The 22,113-nt window shown below is 46.6% G+C and overlaps 1 protein-coding gene across 1 annotated transcript; it reads right to left on the bottom strand.

Annotated features, from left to right (window-relative positions):
- Positions 1-421: 421 nt before the first annotated feature.
- LOC104282587 (rho GTPase-activating protein 20-like) lies at positions 422-18,405 on the bottom strand. The gene is made up of 14 exons (XM_009880691.1): positions 18,326-18,405; positions 14,524-14,694; positions 13,770-13,919; positions 12,139-12,180; positions 11,315-11,399; positions 10,330-10,407; positions 9,526-9,592; positions 7,277-7,465; positions 6,640-6,815; positions 5,945-6,106; positions 4,636-4,745; positions 3,509-3,698; positions 2,747-2,864; positions 422-2,163 (listed from the first exon to the last, which is right to left on the bottom strand). The coding sequence occupies exons 1-14, from the start codon at positions 18,403-18,405 to the stop codon at positions 422-424; spliced, it is 3,360 nt and encodes a 1,119-aa protein (XP_009878993.1).
- Between the last annotated feature and the right edge of the window lie 3,708 nt (positions 18,406-22,113).

Raw genomic sequence — 22,113 nt, 5'->3', positions numbered from 1 at the left:
AAAGATTTTTTTTTTTTAACTAATTCTGATGGAGCATTAGCTGTCCCAGTTCTCCGGTCATCCACACACATCAGCAGCTGACTGGAGAAAACAGAGTTTCTCCTTTTCTGCTTTAAAAAAGAAACGGGGCAGACCCTGTACAGGGTCTCCCTCATGGACAGGGAGAGTCTGGTGGCATTCAGCTAGACACTCAGCCAGTGAAGTCTCTTCTGTAGAAAAAGGGTGTAAAGAAAAAACAAGAACACCCCTCCCTCCCGCCCAGTCAAAATGAATGTTAAACCCCAACATTACATATACATTAGTGTCACTTTACACTTATCCATGCAGCCTGCTGGATTCTTCACACCTTGGATCATATCTTACAGAATATTTTCTGCTGCACATACACAAAAAAATATTCAGTTCTTCCACACCCATCTCCCTAGACAAATGTCTCTTCTGCAAATGCCACTGTATCACGCTCCTCTGTGGCCACCTCTGCCACTGGCTGGCTCCTGAGCCACTCCATCCTGCTCCGAAGGAGTTCATTCTCCACTGCTTCTGCCTCTGCCATGGGACAGGTCTTGGTTTCATCGTGCTTGAAATACTCCCTGACGGTGCTTCGAATGGAGGCGGGGAGGATGATACGGATGGTGTGGCTGAACGTGTTGAAGCCTTTGCTCTGGGTTGGCGCCTGCGCCATTTCCACTGGCTTGGTCTCCAGCTCTGTGGGAGTGGAGGCACTTTGGGGGCTTTCTTTGTGCTCTGCCTGCGGGGACGAGATCATTGGTTCATGGTGGTAGCGCCTGGAGCTGGACTGCAGGACAAGGGGGGTATTCTGCCCATAGAAAACTGTCTGGGGGATATGGACTCTCACAGTCTGCAAGCTCTTGGGCAGGCTTTGCTCACTGCTGCTGCTGGGTGAGTCACTGCTGCTGGTGTTTGCCATGGGTCTCTCCTCTTCCTCTTCCACTGGAGATCCCCAAGAGCTTTCTTTATTTGGGGCCACATAAAAAGTTATCTTGGTGCGCTTCAGGCTTTCCTGGCTCAGAGGGCAGGCGTCAACGCTTTTGACTTCTACGCTCTTCACTGTCTTCTCTCTGTGTTGCTGGTGGCTGAACTGTGGGGGTTTCTCCCTGGCTGGGCTGGCAGCTGGGAGCTCAGGGTTTTGTTTAAACTCTTTGGTATCATCCTGGCTCCTGAGCCCTGGGCCAGGGTCCCCCACACAACTCAGCTGTCTCTCCTCTTCTTCCCAGTCAATGTCAGTTAGTGGGCTTCCCACAGCAGCTCCACTGACAGATGGAAAACTTTTCCTCTCTCCAAAGCAATGACTGCTCTCTACAGCCTTGGGTTCATACTCATGGAAACTGTCCAGGTCACACGGATGTAAAGGCACAGGCGATGTGAAGGACTTGTGCCACTCTTTTGGGGACCTCTTGGCAATCTTGGGGGACACAGCATGAAGCCTGGCAGATGTGCCGAACATGAATGGCAGGGATGAGACGTCTGTGGGACTAATGGCTGATGACTCTGAGCAGTAGGAGAAAGCGCTGTCTAAGGAGCTGAGTGAGGAGGCAGACGGGGAGGTGGTGGTAGAGGACAGGCTAGAGAAGCTGGACCTGTTGGACAGGCTGGATTTCTGAAGACTGAGCTTCTTCACCCTAGAGCTGGTCTGAGGTGACTGCCGCAAGTTCTGCCGGGCCGTGTTAACCCCAGGGCTTAGGCCTTCATCAATCAACTTCTGGCTTGCCACCTGCAGCTGCTTGAGCCTGTGGATGTAGTCTGTATGGCTGTGCATGATGGTGGCATCGCAGCTGGACTGGCGGGCCACCGGCTCATGGCTCTGAGCAGGAAGCTGGGAGCTGAGGCACACACTGGGCTCTGATGAGCACCGGTCCCTGGCCGGGCTGAGTGAACGTATGGAGCCGATGGAGCAGAAGGAGCCCTCCTCTTCCAGGAGGTCATAGCTGTCTGCACTGGCGTTCTTCCGGGCTTTGCTTTGGTAGCAGGCTGTGATCTCACTGAACAAGTCCCAGTCCTCCTGATCCTCATCGAGTAACAAGCTGCTGGATGGTTCAAAAATGGCATCTGTTTCAGGTACCAGGTGGTGCTTTGGTCCTTCTGGGTCACAAGCAGAAAATTCCAGCTCATCAGAGGAATCATCATGCTGAGCCAAGCCTATGCCTGGGGCAGAGAACACAAATTAATTTGTTGCCGATGTCTCCTAACCCCACATAGTACCTTACAACCAAGGCAGGGAAATACTACGAAGTCCATGGAAAAGCAAAGAGAACCCGTTATTTTCACAGGCAGCAGAGCAGGACTGGGAACAACATAAAAAAATCTGTCTTGAAGACCTGAGCTTTCACCACTGGCTGATATTCACAGGATAGTTAACAAAGCAACTCGATCTCTTTCCATTCAACCATTTAGTTTAGCTTTACAGAACTAATCTGGAAGAAAAGACTGCTGGGACATGGCATTGCTAACGCTACACTAAATTCTTGTGATGGCTGGAATAGGCTGAACAGCAGCCACAGAGAAAGATGACCATCCTCAGGGACACGTTTGAAGTGATGCATCTCAGCCCTCTGCTTTGCCATCGCTTCCCGCCTATGCCTGACAGGCAAAGGGAAAACCAAAACCGACTGTTTTTCAGTGCTTTTCCTTGGAAAAGACATGAAGGGAAAGCAAAATCTTTTGCATGAGGAGTTTACTTATTCAAAGATTTTAAACATTTCTGGAAGACAGAGTACCACCAACTTACCCAGAGATTCCTCTGAGTTATTGGACTTCTTTTTGTCTGGTCTTTGAAACAAGGAAGCAATGTCACCTCCAAAAATCTCTCCTGAGTTTTCAATCAGGAACTGCACTAACAAGGCCACCTGGCAAAGACACAAATTTACAGGGTCAGTTTCATGAAAATACAGCCAGCTATATAAAGCAAGTCAAATTAGTCCCATAATGTTCCTTTTCCTTTGACAAAGACTCAATTTTCTACAGAACCCTTTGCTCAAGAAGCTGTAAGGAAGGTGGCAATGCGTCTGTATGAACTACACCTAGGGCAAGAATATGAGCTACATGAACTGGTGCAGTGAGCCAGGTATAGCACGTTCTACAATTTTCCTTACTGTTGGTAACACCTCCTGAGCTACAAGCAAGCATTCCTCCCCTCTGATGCACTGTCATGTTCATCGCTTACTTTGTCTCTGCCAGAGGACTTTAGACCCAGCTGAAGTGGCAGTGTCTAACTAACTTCAGCTGCTCCATCTTTCTCGTGCTTGCTTGACCATATGGGAAGTTCATATGGTAAAGCAACCACAGCTTCTCTTTCCATTCTGGATAAAGCGAGTGGCTAAAGTCCCCTACCAGCATGGGCACAGCTGCGCAAGGGCAAGGATGAAGCTCGGATGCCCCTCAGCCAGCACTGTCACTGATCTTATGCCTTCCTTTAGTCTACAAAATACAGTGCCCATAAAAAGCAGTAAAAGGGGAAGACAAGCATGAGGCCAAACCCATGAAAGATTACCTTCTTTGTAGACCTGCTCTCCTCTTCAGGCCCAGTGGGACTTGGTAGCCACAGCATATTGGGTGCTATGCAAAGAGCCAGGTTAAAGGCATTCATCTGATTCACTCCAGAATTCTGCTCAATATGATGAAGGACTCCAAAGAGGTGTCTGAGTAAGATGAGGTTGGCCTCTGGAAGCTGGTTGACTAGACTATTCAGGGAATGGAAACAAAGGAAAAGAGTGATGGTCACAAAAATCTGCTCTTCAAATACCAGCAGTTGCTTCCCAAAACTTTTGCCTTCTTCTGCCCTTTTGCAACCAATTTGAGACATTCACATTTGATAATAAAGTAAGACTGTGTCCTCCCCTCCACCAACTTATGTGAGATCCACAACTTTACACCCATATTGCCTACCCACTCTGGTCACAGAGCTGGAGGGACCGAGGGACTTATGTCCAGAACACGTGGGTAGAAGTCCATAATGCCTTAACAAAACAATGACCGCCCAAAGGAGATGCATACAGCTCCAGGCCAGCAGCGTGAGAGACAATGCCATTGCCCGTGTCCCGTGCTATAAAGACAATGGGGGAAGGAGACCCAGGCCAAATGGTAAGGTTCAAAAACTGAGCTGAGCCATTGACAAGAAAAGGTTTGGTATGCTGCATATCCCACAGGATGCTGAGAGACTATTCTTGCTCACGGCAGCAGTTTCAAGGCAGTAAAGCCGTTTTCAAGGTCCCAGTCACCATCTTGGCAGAGGTATTTCTTCTAACTGCCGATATGATGATCAGCTTCATTTTGTGCACAAAAGAAAAAAGTTACCAAGCTAAGGATCTAATTCCACTAACATTTGATGTACTCCTGGTGGCTGAATTATTGTGCTTTTTCAGTTTGCTGGTTCTGGTAATTTAAACTGGTCATCAGAAAAGAATTTTCTAATGACATTTTTTGGGTCAGAAATGTTAACAATGTGCACAGAAGACCACTGAAAGGAAAATGCTCTGAGCAGTGACATTGGCAATCAGCAATAGCTCTGCTGTGGCCTGGAGCATTGCCAGGAGCCTCCCAGAAGATGAAATCTATGCTTAGGGCCGTACGCTACCACTTCTCCCACCAAAAGAAGCTTTTACAAAGGCTTCTACAAACCTTTTGATAGCTTCAATCTTATGTGCCCGATTTTCCGTGTCCACAGCTTCCATCCACAGTCCGTGCATGTCTGAGGATAGAACACTGTCAGGTATATTTCGGAGAAAATCCTGAATTAAATATATATATGCAGAGCAGTCTGGTCAGTTTTGAATTCCTTGTTTCGGTTTCACCATGCATACAGTCATTTTTTATTCATATTAAGCATAAGATAAAACAAGACATGACACAAATACATTTCTCCTCCCCTCCCCACTTCCACCAAGCTGTCCTCCTCAGGGGTCCTCCACCGCAGCACTGCGGAGCTGTGTTGCAGCTGCTGGTGGCAGAGGGTGAAGAACCAGACAGACCTCCTGCGCTGCCCCTTCTCCCCAACACCACTGATCTCTACTGCAGCAGGCAAAGCACTCATGCCATAGTTCTTTTTTGAAACATTTCTCAGTGAGGAGGATTGCTGTTTTTTTTTCTCAGGGGACTATTTAACAACTTAATATATGTCTTGCGTTGGGAAGTGCCTTAATATCCTCCCAGTCAACAGCTTTTTGTATTAGGCCCACAAAAACAAGAGACAGGGATGTTTTCTGATAATTTAGGTGCCTGAATTGTTCTGACCAGATTTAATTGCCAGTGCAAAAGATAGGTTTTTTCTTACTAAAACTTGGGTCTTACTGCAAGATTCATCGCCACCCACCACAGCCCCTCTGCTTGGATTTGCTGTTTTCCCTCTCGCTTGCTGGCTGATCAGAGGGTGAAGGCTTGGGGTCTAGATAGTACAGGCCAGCTCCTTTGAGCATGGCCTCTCTGTTTTGGGGGGATGCAGAGCAGTTGCTCTTAAATGGCATGAGTCCTCCCATATCTCCCCGCAGTCTTTTCTGTGTGTCCCAAAAGGACAAAGAGCATCTTTGCTGCTGCCACCAAAGGGCTTCATGCCTACGTCAGTGCAGCATCTGAACTGCTGAGTCCAGACTCTGGCATGTTATTTGGCACTGTGGAGATACCACAGTTGTCTCGGAAGCGGACATTACTATATTGCCTGCTGGAGGCTGATTTGTACAGGGAGGTGCAAAGTGAAACACTGGCCTGAGGGCCACTGCACACATCTATCTGCACGTGAAAAGAACCACCACCGGGTCAGGCAGATACCACTGTGCACACAGATGGACCAAGCTATCGGGTAAGAATGTGCCTTGCTGGAAAATGCTTTCCCCCCTCCTCCCCGAAATCTTCCCTACCCATAAAGACGCATGTTGCTTCCTTAAAGAAGGAAGGTACCATTAGCCCAGCCAGCTGGGTTATTGGCCAAACATACCGTGATGACAGCTGCAGCCACAAAGACTGACTCTCCATCCACCTGGACATCATCTCCAGAGTTCAGCTTCTCTTTCAACTCCTTGCAAGTCTTGGCATTGGCAGAACGTCTGAAAATGCCCCTAGTAGAGGGACCTTCGTGGTACAGCAGGAGCAGCATATCCTAAGAGAAAGCCCAGTTGTACTTAAGAGCCTAACACTTTACCCTGCTGTTTGTGTATTTTATACCTCACATATTACAACATAATTAGCCTAAGACCTAGTTAGTACTGGGAAGAAGACAGACATACAAGAGATTTATCACGATTTAACCAGGGACAAGAGCCTGTCAGCTGAGTTGCAGGTACAGTTCATGTGGGTACGCTTATCCTGCGGCAAGTGTGAGCCCAGTGGACTCTTGTAGTGAATGAGGTCTAAGCTACGCGGCATGGCATAATCCACTGACACTGCCCCTTGTCAGCTTGTGATGACCTGGTTGGAGACATCCATTGAAACAGGATGGACATCTGTGCACGAAGTGATACGGACTACAGAGGACAGGGATGCTCTCACCCTTGTTACTGAGCTCGAGCTGAATTACAAGCAAATGCTGGTCGTCTTCCCCATCCAATCCTCATAAACACCACAAGTGGCTTTAAACTCTGGGCTAAACACATCAAGTTTATGTCAGGATGAACAGCCCAGGCTGCTCCTTACCATGATTGGCTTGGGAAGGATCCCATCAGGACAGACAGAGGACAGAGACAGGCCAAAGAGCTTCCGTGGGGTGGTAGGGGACTGCGAGGGGGGGCTGCCTGTGGGGGTGCTGGTGCTGCGGCGCAGGGCCCAGTCGATCAAGGACTTCTTCCTCTTGGTGTGTTTCTGCAGTGACTCTGAAAGAAAACACAGGCCTTCGTCACACATCTGTCTGTCCTTCCTACTGGCCAGTGAGTGATCTGCAGTGGAGGCAGAGCTCCCAGCAAAGCAAGGACTTTCTACCATCGCGTGTTTAATAACTACACGCTTAGTAGGGACGGTCAGATAATACACAGCAGTGAAACCACTTGTTCATCTCTCAGCGATCAGCAAAACTCTTATTCAATCACTGTTCTTCGGGGAACCTTGCTGTCTGTGCAATGTAAGAAGGGCTTGCAATTGAGAGCTAATCAAGGACTGAAAGCTAATTCTGAATCTTTGCATGGACAAATTTAGCCCCTCTGCAATCTTTCTTGTTGCACATACTCAGGTGTGAGAGTGGCTCTGGGATACGTGTATGGTGCTAGGAAGAGTTTTGCACTGCCACGGGAAGCAGCGCAGTCTCTGCCTGGTTGTAACGTACTCCTGCAGCACCTACCTCTCCTCAGCTGCATTGGAGCTTGGAGCCTGGGTTTCAGGACAAACTGACACTGTTTTTCCTTTGGGAGCTGATCAAGGAAGGAAGCCTCTGTCCCATCAGCCAGGAGGGTGTTATTGTTGGTTCCTTGATGCTGGTCAGCAGCGTCCCGGAGACAGTTTAGTGCGATGCTGAAAGGATGCTCGTGCCCTGTTGAGCAAAGAGTTGTGTAAAGAGCAAGTGAAGACACAGAGCTATGTGAAACCAGTTCCAAATTTAGGCAGGAGGAAGCAGCCACATCCAATGGCTCCCACCGCAGCTGGGCCTCTAAGCAATGCTGCTCAAAACCTCCACCTGTGGACTAAAGAGGCCAGGGCAGATCTATGCATATACAGGATCATCGCTTTACAGATAACTTCACCCAGTTAAACCTGGCCAGCCACTTTTCATTAGCAGCTCTGCAGAACATTACGTAACAAAGCACTATTAACTGGGTTTAAGTCCTTATTAACAGGCTTATGGGACCCACCACATTAACAAAATACTGTGAGCATTGCTCTGTGTAGGAGTTAGCTTACTATGACAGTCTAGTATGTATTGGATGAATACAAAAAGTAAGCATGTGCCACGACGACTTGGAAAACACTAATAAACACCCACAAATGAACATGTGCATGCAGTCTAAAGAGCTCCAGAATAATACTCTTACTATGACAACATAGTCTTTGAAGCAAGAGTTCTTTAATAAACCAACATGCATAAACTTTCTTGGAGAGCCTGGGGATGTATTTATTGGGTTAACACTGAAAACACAATGCAGAGTTAACGCAGAGATTACTGGTTCAGCATAACTAAGCAGTATGCTATAGGGGAAAACAGTCTAGCAATGGCTGCACCATTGATGCATCTCTCAGAGAAGCAAGCAGCAGTTTAAATGCATCTAATAGCTTCGGTTTAGATGCTGGGTAAATCAGTGTATTTCCTTGCTTCCTCTCTGGCAGATTGTACATTTAGTCTTATATTTTGATGTCTTGTTTTTGCCAACAATCCACAAATAAAAAATATTATTGTTGTTGTTATAATTATTGGAAAACTCCAGCTTTGGTGATCTCCACGATGAATGCTTAGCACTTAACAGACAAAATTCAGTGGTTTATTCTAAAATGTTTCTTGTATTTCTGAAATCATCTCCTACAGATCTCCAGCGGTCTCCTCCATTATGGCCATCCTCAAATCCCTCTACATACACATCTACTTTCCCTCAAGCCTCAGAAGTTTCTAAAACCTAACCACAAATTGTTAAAAAGGAAAGTTTTCAAATAAACAGCCTGCAAAGGGCATTGCCTCAAGTGGCCCATGTGCTCTTGTTGAGATCAGATCTGTATTAGATTAAGGAGGCAATTCAGAGGACAACAATGTTAAGAAGCAGTATGAAACAAATTGGATTTTAATATGACATGACATCTTGTGTAAAAACCAGTTTCCTTATTTGTGAACTGAAATGCAATGAAAACTAAATAAATACCAAAAAAGTAGGATAAACATGTTAGCTTCCTAACTAGGAGCTTAAAAGTTACCAATGGATCCATCTAAAAATTCTGCTTCCTTCGACTGCCAAAGTGCTTTCCTCTGGATCATGTTCTTGCTGAACGAGCACCTAACTGCAGCGACTTGTTTTGCTTTTGACAGAGCCTTAAGGCAAAGGGCTCAGAAGGTGTCAGGAGACGCTCTGTCTGATGGACACCAGTGGATGTCTCTATCGCAGGTAACAAAGGTGGGCTGAAGCTGCCCCAGACCACTCACACTGCCTGTGAGGAGAAGCCTGCAAAGCTGAGCAGGAGAAGATGACCAGCCTCCAGGAATACAGCCTGCAAGCTCATACCAGCAGCCACAGGGATGGGATTGGGCTTTGAGGCATGCCCTACCCTTGCATCACATCTGCTGCATAGGAAGAACTTCTTAGGCCAGCCTAAAATTTATCAGGAGCATCTGCTGAAAAGTGTCATGGGCTCCCATCCAGAAATGCACAGATTTGCTTGGAAAAGGCAGGTAAGCATGAAGATCTTCAAAGATGTCACAATGCATTGATTAAACACGGATCCTGAGACCATAAAAGCGAAGGGACATCTCACATCAGCACCGGTCCCCCTACCATTGCTTTTTTAAGTGAAGAGTGCAATGTTTGAGATGTTTCTCTGCCACACACAATAGTATCATTTATCACTTGTTGCTGTGGTGCTAGAATTGAGGGAAAATGGGAGAGATCTTACCAATTAGAGGATAAGCAGGCTCATCTTTTCCTGAGACAACCCAGAGGTGGTGTTCACTTGTCCTGCCCTGGTGGTTGAGGAACAGAGAAGAGAAAAATATTAGGTGAAGGGGGTCAGGGTGAGGGTCCACAAGGTTGCACTCCACTCAGAAGGCAACAGACAGCAACAAACAGCTGAACAGGCCAAGGAGCCAGACATGCATGGCTATCTCCAGGACAGCCCCATGGCTGGGAGGGACAGCGCTCTGGGTCAGTCTGTCCGGTATGGAATGGAAGGGGAAAGGTTCAGGAGAAGAAAAGACTGATATCCAGGAGGATGTGAACCCACATGATGGTTTCCTGGCCTATTTTAGCAATATGATCCACAACCCTCCTTGGTATTAAGCTACTGGAACACTGTCAAAGCTACCTCTTAAGCACTGTAATGGGAAATGCTGGACCACTGCAATGGGCAAGGGTCATCTAACAATATCACTGATTTGTTCAGTATTTCATGGTTATATTAATAATCCTTTGACAAGCTTGGCTCAATCCTAATGCTGGACTCCAAGCATTGAAGTCCTCCGAAATCCAAAGGACTTTATTATACAAGGTTTGAATTTAATGTAGGCATGTAAGCACATCTGTGTTTCTAATACTTGGCACCCACACAAATAGATTGCTTCATCTTGTAGTCCGGAGAGTATTAATGCCTCACTGGTTAGCTACAGCAAATCTAGACTTCTCCACATCTGCACTGTCCTGTAAACCAGACATTGCCAGCTTCCTTAGCTAACATCTGGCAGACTACACAACTGCCACCTACAGGAAGTCCAAGCTGTAGTAGGGTCTTCTTCATCACACATTCTGCAGTTTCCACATTGGACACATTGACTGCGGTAGTCTAGAAAGGAAAACAGAGAAAATATAGAAAGCTAGTAAGAAGGCATGAAATTTGGTTGCGGTTTCTTGTAGCTTAAAAATCTGGGGAAAATGTCACTCATCTGACTGTTGACTGTCTTTACCAAATGTTCATGGTTAGAAGAGTTGCACTAATTTGAGCTACACTGGAATCATTGTTAAGGGTGATGGCTACCCATAGCGAACATTGTTCTACGCTACTTCTCTATCACAGGTTTATTATACCATCCAAAGACTTCATCCAGCAGAAATCACACGATCTGGGTGGTGTTCAGATGCTGTATTTGATCACATCAGTATTTCACTGATAGTAGTGCTACTGTCATTCCAAAGGGTGAACACGGCATAATGCTAATAAACTACGAGTGTCTGGAGTCACTCTCTGAGGGAAGAGTTCCCAGAAGGTAAATGTGACCCATCAAGCTCGGCATGAAGCCTAGAAATATGTGCTATTAATATGAAGAGACTGGGACGCATTCCAGTAAATTAATTCAGCAGAACACACCAGTGACACTTTTATGATCAATATCCTCAACTTATTGCACTGAAAATAGGAATGACTGAGCATTCAACTACAAACCATCACCAATTATCAAGTGAAGCACAAGGAAAAGAGAAAAGAAGCCACAGGTCAAGAATAATCTTAAGAATTAACTGCTTTTTGGTAAGCATCTGGCTACCTCCTGATTTCCCAAACCAAAACTCTCTGAGTGGGCTTCTAGTGGGAAGGATGCAGCTGCCCAGACGCATGCACTTTAAAACCTTTTCAGGTGGGACTTGAATTTTAAACAGGGGTAGCAGCAGCACCACCACAGCCCTGCCTTTGCACCTCCACCCCACAGACCTCCATGTAGTGTTGGTCTGATGAGCAGGTTCTTGGCTTTACTTACAGAAGAACAGTTGTCAGCATCCAGCACTAAGATCTGAAGGGTCAGAGTCTTCAGATAGTCATTCTGTTTGACCTCATTGATATGCCTGAAAGTCAAAGAAAAGGATAAGGAATACAATTTCCCAACCAAACTTGAGAAGGACCCTAAGATTTGGATTCAAGGGACCTGCTCCTTGACACGATAATAAATACAGATTAATGACAATGGTAACAATAAGGTGCAATGTTCATAGTGCGGTCACATGCTCTTACTGGCTTCTGTATCTTTCTTGAGGCCCCAGACTAGCAAAACCCCACATGTACTTTAATGCAGATAGATGTGTCTAGCATAACACCTTCCAGCATCCTCAAGATCATTACTGTTCTCCACAAATCAAGAGACTTCCCCTCCCTGTACCTACATAAACACTTCTGCCTGGATGTTAGTGGAAACAACATATAAAAGCATAACATGAAAAAGAAACAACTGTAGCCTTTAGATGCCGTGAAACACAAACTTTTGTTTGAATCAACAAACAGATGAAGAATCAATAACACTTGTGACATTTCCACAGTGGTCAGCAAAGTCAACCTCCAGCTCCAAAGGAAAAAAGGTGCTCCAACAGTGTTATCTTCTAGTGGATTTCATCTTTTCTGAACCGTTAACGCCAATTTTGCTTTCGCCCAGGGGCTTCTACATTCAGGTTTCAAAGGCGGATTTTTCAAACAGTAGCTGGACACTTAATGTGCTGGAAATCAGAGGGCAATCTGAGACCTAGCAGGACGAATTTCTCTGAGGACTGCAGAGGAAGCACCCAGGAGGAGGATAAAAAGAGGGTCACTCACCACAGCAATGCTGACAGCCATCGTTCCTTCACGTCAGCTGAGCTGAAGATAAAAAGGGAGGCACATCATCAAACAAGTGCTGAGCGGGTAACAGCCTTTGGAAACTCTACCCAGTTTCATTTATATATAACTGTAAGTCAAAGTTCCTTCCTGCAAAGCCCTGGAACAAAAGCACAGTCCTTTCCTGCTTCTGTCCTATTTTAACAAATACCAAAAATAATCATAACAAAAAAATACCAGCAACAAACTGGACTACGTTTCCTGCCCAGGCTGGCAAGTGTTCAGAAAAGGGACAAATATTTTTCTGTGATGTTAGAGTTAATTCATCTTGTGGGCCCTTATTATTTCTGCAGTGACCTTTAATTGCTATTTTCTTTCTCCTATTATTTCCTTCCCAGTGTCTGCGGTTCCTAGAAGCTTCTGCTGCCAACATGGGTTACCCAGGTCTCAGTGACGTGAAGGAAATGGAACTGCTGTTGAGTTTGGACTTAAACACAAACGGCAGCTTCCAAGTCAGAGCATGAATCCTAATGAGGAATGCATCACCCGGGAGAGACCACCCTGACCCTTGGAAATGATGAGACGGCACGTATGAAACCATGGTATGGTTTCCATTTCTTTTTCCACTAAGGCAGCTGTTCCACAGAAGGAAAAGCATCAGGCCAGATCAGCCCTTCCTAGCTGTGCCAACAGAACCCCTGAGGACAGAGCGACCCTTGAAGACTGCTGACCTCTCTGCTTTGCAAAAGAGAGTATGAAGCAGAGACGCCTGAGCCAGCAGTGACCTGAGCTCCCTGCAGATATACCAGCTCTGGATTCAATTCAGCCAGGCCAGACTGAGCTCCAGGTAATAAAAAGCTCACCTGCTTTTTGGTGAGCCTTATTAGCTCAGGTACAACATCAGGACAGCCTTTGAGATAGCCTTTGGACACAAATTGGCTACTCTCTAGCCTGCTCCATGCTCCCCTGCATTTCTATTTTTGTGTTTAGCAAGGGCTAAGCAAGCTCTGGACCATGCGGCTTGTGCAGACCCATCTTGAAGAACCTTCCCATTTTTCTAGTCTGTTGCTGTGGGCTTGGGACACCCAGGTGGATAACTGCAGGAGGAAGGTTTGCCCAGGAGCTGCCCATGCCACACTAGACGTGGATAAAGGATTTGATCCTGGCACAAGGCCATCTGGCATTTTTCACTGACATAACTAACCTGTCCTTCGTCATGAATAATTCTCAAACTAGGGCTAATTTCCTGCAGAAATGGCTGCTGGCAGGTGCTGAAACAACATACTTGTAGGTTATATGATGGCACAAGCTGGTTTGCTACGGCAGATGGGGTTGTGATGCTGTGGGATACTCTGCAGCAGGGTTAGCCCTCGCTATAACAACACTTGCAAGGGCTGGTCCTCCAAAAGGCTCTCGAGGACCAACCTGCAGATATCTTTCTAAGATGACCGTGTCCCAACATCTACGTTTTTACCACACTCCCTAATGTGAGTGGAAGTCCTCTACTCAATGGGGAGAAGGGTTGTAGTAGAGCTCAGGGCCCTATAGCTTCAGTCATTGTTTTGCTTGACACACGGGAGACTTGGGCAGCTGCCAGGCTGCAGAGGGAGGTCTGGTGTCTGATGAGATACCTGAAGGAGACAACGTAGTTGGTGGTAGGCCAGCCAATGACAAACGAGTTCTCGGGACTCATCTTTTTCTCTGTCACTTCGCTGAGACAGGTGCCGGTCCACACTTCACTCAGATGCACTTGCTTTTTCAGCTTTAGGCTGGAGGAGGATCTGCAATTCAAATGACGTATTTCTTAGGCCAGATCCTAACATCTAGACCTCCAGAGTCTGGTCATGCCCCCTTCCAGTCATGCAGGTGGGGTTACAGCAACAAGCTCCTCAGAACTAAACATCTGGGCACGTGGAAGCACTATAAGAAAGTTTTGCAAGTGGATTTTGGGGTTGGTGGCTGCAATGGGACAGCTGTGGCTTAGGGCAATGTGATTCACTAGAACCACATGCAGGCCGATGGCGATTTAGGCTAATTACTGTCTGCGCTAATAACTGAAGTCACCTAAGCTCTTCATTTATGTGTGGCAGAAGTAGCCAGACCAGGGGTCAGTTTTCTGTCCTCACTGCCTCTTGCCCTCTTGCTATTTCTTCAAGAAGCCACATAAGGGAAAGGGCAAACCCAATTAGACGACCTTTTCCTTCAGAAAAATGGGAGCGAAACATTAAGACCAAGAAGAATTTCTGGAGGTGGAAGGGGGAAATGCCACATTTGAGATCCACGTTTGTAACAAAGAGTTGTTTTGATGCTCTCTCCCCAAATAGCTCAGAGCCCAGCTTCAACAGCACATACTGGGGAGAAGGAGTGAGTGTGAATTCCTCTTACTTGGACTTGGCGATGACCAGCACATCACTGAACAAGATCAAATGTCTTTCCTGGGTCTGCAGGCCCACAGTTAGCTGTACTCGCTCGTCCAGGATGAAAGTGGAGCCTGGGCTGCTGAACACCCCACTTGGCAGCCCATTGTCTGAATGGGAAGAGGAAAGGGTAGTTTCCCTGGAGGAAGAAGAAAAATCATAAGACTTTGTCAGAAGCTTTTCTCACAAAGGTTCGTGATTGGTCACAGGCAACTGTTTTGTAACAACCCGGTAGCCCCATGCTTCTCCCATTGCTCTCAATTCTGAGCTGCATTTGCCTGCTCTGCCTGATTAATTTTACCAGCCTCAGACAGAGGGAAAACTGCCTAAATGCCCACACCAAGTCTGGGGAGGTTATGCTGCTGAAATACTCAGGTAAAACACTTCTTCCCTGCATTTGCATGTGAGCTATGACTCGAAAAGAACACGGACAACCCATGGCTCCCGGCACTGCTCAGCCTGGCATGGGGAGGCACTGCCGTTTCTGCGCATTTCCCATCCGTACCGAACTGCTTGTCAATGCAAGGGCTGCAGCACGAAGAAAACGAACTGCATGTACTCATCTAATCCCAGCCATCTGATTCTGGCTTGCCTGGTTGCAACTCAGCATCTTGTTTCTACTAAGATTGATAGGTGTTGACCATTTCCAAAAAACCCCTGTTGGTTATTGAACATTGACTGCACTCAACAAGCCATCGTTGGGAGTGAACCAGATCCTTTCTCTCTGTATCCCCCCGCTGAAAGAGCTCTGCCAAGTGCTAATTCCCCCACTTGCCTCTCAGCACCCTCCCAGAGCATCTTCTCAGTGCTGCTCCCGGCTCTGCTCGGCCATACAGCCGGTCCCACAGCCAATTCCTGGGTCTACGCCCTGCTCTACAGGTGGGATTGCGCTGAATGAACAAGCGATAGTTCTTTGCTGAGCTTTGTTCAGAGACTGTGTTCTTGTGCCTGACCCTAACTGAATTAGCTAACCTCTGAGATGTGGCCTTAGATCTACGTAGAGAGAAAAAAAAAACAGAAATCCTCCTGTCTACACATAGACAAAAATGTGTATCTTGCCTGCAGGCAAGGACGCATGTGGAAGAGATACCTTCTCTCTACCCCTCAGCAACACTACTCTAGTCTGAGGGCAGTCTCTACACAAACAAATGAAACAACATTTTAAGGGCAGTATTTTTGACATTGTTAGTCTTAACTCAATTTCCACTGGCCTCATAATTGGGCTCCTTTGATTTCACGGGAGTGAGGTTAAAGCTAGCCAGTAGCTACTTTTTTAAATTTGTCCCCCCCGTCACAGGACCACCTGCACTCCTGCAAGCAGAAATTCTCTCTTCCCTCCTCATCACTCCACAGCCACCAACAAGTGAATTCTTGGCTTATATATCTGTTGCCTCCACAAGTGAGAAGCGACATCACCTTTACACTTGATATTAAAAGCTTCCCATGTGCGTCAGTTGAGCAGTGGGAGCCACACCATCTCACAATCTCAGCAGTGGATTTCCTAAAGCTGGAGGAGTTACGCAGCTTTGTAAACACAACAGCAGGATAAAAAAAAAATCTCACCAATACTCTGGTGGCCTAAGCAAAGATGGCATTGTACCAGCTCCCTCCATAGCAATCCATCATGAGAAACATTTAAAGCTTCCCTCCCTCACGAGGATATTCTCCAGCCAAATAAAGTCAAGAATTTGTTTCTCTTCTTTACTTTTTTTTAGTGCAATTTAGAAGAGGGTGAGGGGAATGACAACGAAGCCACATAACTTGGTCAGAAGACAACCAAACGAAAATCAGTCCTGCCCTTTATTTTAAATGATCCTATGAGACTGACCCCACAAACTTTTTTTCAGAAAAGCAGAATGTACTATGCATCAGTTACCTATGCCATACTATAAAAGGGGTATTCTTCAGGAAGGCTGGTCCACATCAAAACGCCAATCAGTTCAGCTTTATCACCTCTTTCTTACAACGGAAAAAAAAAAAAATCAAACTAAACAAATCCCTCTTTCATTTCTTAGGGCATCTCAGTTTCTGCTTCTCATCCCACCGCTGGTGGCGGGTGAGAGGGTAAACCAAACAGCAATGAGGACGCTTGGCTCACCTGCAGTCTGGCAAGAGGGGGAAGGATAGAGCTTCTTCTGCTGTTTGCAAGCATAGGGACATACATATATATATACACACACACATATATATACACTATATATACACATATATATGTAAAAAAACCACACACATACATACATAGGTACACAAATAAATATATATATATTAAAAAAATCTCTTACTCCATCAGGAGATATGGCCTCCCAGCATCAAGATAGTGTGTGTGTGGTGATGAGCGACCTGGTCACTGCATCTCAGGAAAAAAGTCCCCTGCACTTTGTGTCTGTGAGCTGGGACTCATTGCTCCCTCCCGGCAGGAGCACACTGGCCTCCCGGCACTGGCTACGCTAAGGGAAAAAGTGTTGGCTTCCAGCTGGAAGCAAATTTTGGGAAAATCTCCGGGCTGACAACTCAGGAAAGCAAGTCCTCCAAACCACGACATCTCCTTAGCTAGAGACCGAGTGTGACATAGCACAGCCACAATACATCCCATGCAAGCTCTCAACAGGCCCATGCCTTCATGTCTGCTAAGTCAGTTGGCAGACGGGGGTCAGGACGCACGAGAGAAAGGCCAGGAGAGCAGTGAGGAAGAACTGGAAGCTCTGCTACTCACTCCAGCTTAGAGTGTATAGAGCACTTCATGCCCGGATGGTGGGGAGTGGCTCTGCAAGGGATGGAGGAAGGTCACTCTGCCAGCCAGCCCCAGCACCGCTTGCGGGACCTCACTGGTGAGGTCTGCACTGTCAGCACTGTGAACACCCCCCGCACTGAATGACACAAGTGTCAGAGCTCATTTATCCCAGCCAGGTCAGCAGGGAAACCACACTACAGAACCTTACATGCTGTTTCTCGTACCTGATTTTACTTGGGTGTCTCTGCACTGTCGGGTGTATTTATACTTGGATATGAGGCATCAAATATCTAGGACCTAATATTCTCTGCACTGACAGTAACCAGCCAGCCTTGCGTGGTGGGCTGAACCGAGCTGGCTGCCAGACCCCCGCCCAGCCGCGCTCTCACTCCCTCCCAGCAGGCCACGGGGAGAAAATAAGACGGGGAAAAAAAGAGGAATTCATAGAATCATAGAACGGTTTAGGTTGGAAAGGACCTTGAAGATCATCGAGTTCCAACCCCCCTGCCACAGACAGGGACACCTCCCACTAGACCAGGTTGCCCAAGGCCACGTCCAGCCTGGCCTTGAACACTTCCAGGGATGGGGCCTCAACAACCTCTCTGGGCAACCTGTGCCAGTGCCTTACAACCATCAAAGTAAAAAATTTTCTTCCTAATGTTTAATCTAAACCTGCCCTCTTCCAGTTTAAAGCCATTCCCCCTTGTCCTACCATTACATGCCCTAGTAAAAAGTCCTTCCCCAGCTCTACTTCCCATGGGCAGGCAGATGTCCAGCCTCTGCCTGGGAAGCAGGGCCTCAGCACGTGTCACGGTTACTTGGGAAGACAAACACCATAAAGTTAATGTCCCCCCATCCTCCTCCTTTCCCTCAGCTTTTACTGCTGAGCACGATGCCATTCCAGTAAAAAAGAAACTCTTCCATATCTGTCCACAAACAAATTGCCTTTGACACTGTTAAATGAATTTGAAAACCAGTTTGATTTCAGTCTGTATAGACAGAAAGGTGGAAAAGGGAGTCAGAAAGGTATTTCTTTTACCTGGAATGGTACTTTGACTTGCCGAGAGCTTTAGTAATGGCAGAAGGGGTAGATCGTCTTCTTTGGACTATGGGCTTCATCTTCTGCAAGACAAAAAGACATTGCAGTTAGTCTGGCAACCTTGGAAACAGATCTGCTCATTGCACTCTACAAGTTCTCATTTTATCTAGTTAACGCTCATGAAACCTCCGCACTGAGAGCCACGATCTGTGCTTTCAGACACCTCCCTCCCATTCCTTATTATTAAAACACTTGTCAACTCTCACATTTATGTGGGACACTTAAAGCTTTTCTACCTTGAAATGCTTCCAGTTTTCACAGCCAAAATTCAAGGTTATGACATGAAATTAAGCAGAGAAAGAAAAACACAGGCTGAAGGTCAGGAAAAACTTCCTAACACTCATGCCATGGAATAGTTTGTTAAGGGAAGGTACAGAAATCCAAACTTAAAACGAGTGGACAAAGCTACGAACAGCATATAATACTGTAAGGGAGCCATAATTTATGGGCTGAAGGAATGAATGAGGTTACTCAGTAGAGTTTTCTCTATCTTCATTTTCTGTGATTTACAGATTGAGCAAATAGGCTGTTATTACGCCCCTCTCCAGGTAGCGTAACCTCAAGACATTTGTATTTTTTTTAACAGCCACAGTCACCAAGTCTTGTGTAACACAGAAATGAGGTGACTGTAATGGTGGGACTTGTGAGTTAGACATGATAACTATCCAAGTCAACATACACATACGAAGGTCACAGGTCTCCTTTTATTTGCCAGATGAATTTTATGTTGGAGAAGGATGACAGATTTTAGCCTGGGAGGTAAATCGTTACATCAACGGTTCTCACTGATTAAGCATGGGAAAATCTGTCCCGTGGAGTATTTCTAATTTCAGCATTTGCCTGTACTAAATCTTTAAGTACCAGAATTTTAGAGTGTGCTGAGAATTATTGATGTTTTGACTTCTGAACGTATCAAAATATGCAATATCCTAAGAATAAAAGAAACCAGGATTGCTGGTTGAGGATAGGTTCTACGGAGAAACTGCGTTTCTTTTATCAGCCATATACTTCTCAAACTCTGTGCTGAATGCAGAAATATTCGTTGCATGTGAGCTCATTAGACCCATCTCTGAGTACACAATGCTATTACAGCTCAGTACCTTATAACCACATTAACATGACATTCTTATGATGTTAAAGGAAGGGATTATCCTCATTTCACTGATGGCAAGGCCAAAAACAAAGCAATTACAGTGAATTTGAGTGCCTGGTGTTCAACACAGTGGCCCTGATTTTTCTGAGCAGACAGAAGGGTTGGCTGAGGGGACTGGTTTGAAGCACTGTTCCTGCTCACCCTCACGGGAGCTACAGAGGCTCAGCACGGCTATAACTCTGTCTCCGGGGATTTATGTGAGGAATCCCAGTAATTAAGAACAGGGCGTTAGTGACCACTTCAAAAGTTGGTGGAAGTGATTTACAACACTTCAGAAAGGAAATCTGCGGCAGAGGCCGGCGTGGAGCCCAGCAGCCAGGGAAGGCGCACTCTTCCTCACAGCCCATTTCGTTTGCAATACACCTTTTAACTTCTGTAACAAAAGATCAGGGAATTCTACAGGGAAGAGCTTTCTACAACACAGGCTCCTGATTGATTGCCTGATGAGGTCCGGCAGAGCCCTCCAAAGCACAGATGACCTTGTGAAGAAGAACGTATGATCATGTAACTCAAAGCTGGGGTGGGACCTCAAGCACAATTTAATAAAGCTGTTTCTTAATGTATGAATATTCAGCTTTGCAAGACCAGTAGTGCTCTCGAAATACATTCCTTGTGTATGTGTATACATGCAGACAGTGACAAATGGACGGCAATTTTTCCTTCATGCCCTGATATGACCTTGCCAAGCAAAGATCTGTCTTTGGAAGTTTCACAGAGAAAACTAAATAAAAATAACATCAGCTCAAAAATGTTTGTTTTAAAAAAAGAGAGCCTCTACTAAAACAGAACATCTGCCTTTCAGAGGTGCCTTAATAGGATAAAATGTTCCTACATCACATAGTACAGCAAAGCATCAGTCATGCAATAACTCAGGGCAGGAAGAAAGGATGGGTGCGGTTGCCTGGTGGAAAACCCCGGCAGGCTGCCAGCGGCAACGGTCACTTGAATGAACAGAGAAGGCACGCCGGGCAATCGGATGCACCCTTGTGCCAGGGGCTTTGCAGTAACGTCTCCAATGGCATTGTAATAAAACCGTTAGGAACAGTTTCAGATTGCATCTGGATGGCAGCAGCAATGCCTTCCAAGAAGCCTTGTCTTAGCCCACCCATGGCACTTCTCCAGAGGAGTCTGAGGACCTGTTCCCTAGCACCACTCCCAGCAGGCACTGGGCTACCTGTGGAAGTCTCACCAAGACAGAACTTTGGGTTTCCAGTGAAATGCTGTTACTACAGGACACAAGCTATTCCACATGCTCGCTATGCCCAGCAGCCCGGTTGCCTGATCCCAAACAGGCTCCAGGAAAACCAGAAAATTGCCTTCCAAGCCCACAGCCAAAGTCTCTTTGACCCCAGTCAGTCAAGTATCCTTGGCCAGACATCATTGAGATGACGGCCACAAGATCACATGAGTTGCACCTTACTGAGGGAACAGGCCACAACTAATTGGCATAATTTCACAGCTAACATACTTGATTTGCATATTTAATAGAGAAATAATAAATTGTTCTGCCTTCGGTTTCAGTAGCCATGCAAAGTAAGACAGTTGCTCATGTCCTCCTTCCCTGCTTGGGAGAACCTAGCTGTCGACCTCATTTTAAACAATTTTGGATTGTATCACAGAATCACAGAATAGCCAGGGTTGGAAATGACCTCTGGAGATCATCTAGTCCCACCCCCCTGCCTGAGCAGGGTCACCTACAGCAGGTTGCACAGGACGGTGTCCAGGCGGGTTCTGAATGTCTCCAGAGTGGGAGACTCCACCACCTCTCTGGGCAGCCTGCGCCAGTGCTCTGCCACCCTCAAAGGAAAGAAGTTCCTCCTCATGTTAAGATGGAACTTCCTATGTTAAAGTTTGTGCCCGTTCCCTCTTGTCCTATCACTGGGCACAAGAGGCTGCTGGACAAGGACAGAGTCTCCTAACACCTTGAGAGCTCTTCCAATGCCATGTTAAACACACTCTGAATCCTGCATGTTTCTAAGGTCTACAATTTTATGGTTTTCTCGCAAAAACCCCTCCCCTCTCATGACACAGCAGAAACACCACAAGGCCTCCATCTCACACAGGAGCTCTCTGGAATGGCCACAGCCCCCTCACCCTCCTGCGCAACGGCTGCCCTTGAGCAGAGCCAGCCGTGTCTGGAGGGGGCGGCTGGTGGTCCACAGCCCAGCACTCGCCTGGGCACCGGCAGCATCATCCAGCCTTTCCCCACGAGCGTTGCTTTCGGATGAAGGGGGGACTTGGCTGTACTCCTCCATTTTAGAGCCAGGGAGTGCTTTTGCTCTGCTCACGTTAACCAGGCACTGGATCAGAGAACCGCCAAAGGGACACGGCGTAAGGTCTCTGCTGTTTTGATGCCATGGAAACAGATACTCGTTTACCCAACATACTCTGAAAGTGCTTGAGCACTTGCAACGCTCTGGACCGTGTTTGTGCATTACTCATCTCTGAGCTGCCAATTTTAGCTGTGTATGTCTTGGCACTGGGGAGGTCGTGAGTCTAATGCCCCTCATTCCAAACCCATGTATGGCCTACGCTATAGGCTCAGCTGGCCAGCACGAGTGGGGGTTTTTCTCCC

The sequence above is a fragment of the Charadrius vociferus genome, unplaced genomic scaffold (assembly GCF_000708025.1).
Source record: "Charadrius vociferus isolate BGI_N301 unplaced genomic scaffold, ASM70802v2 scaffold473, whole genome shotgun sequence".
Classification (NCBI taxonomy): Eukaryota; Metazoa; Chordata; class Aves; order Charadriiformes; family Charadriidae; genus Charadrius; species Charadrius vociferus.
The sequence above is the reverse complement of the archived record's forward strand: the minus strand, read 5'-3'. Positions and strand labels throughout refer to the sequence as shown.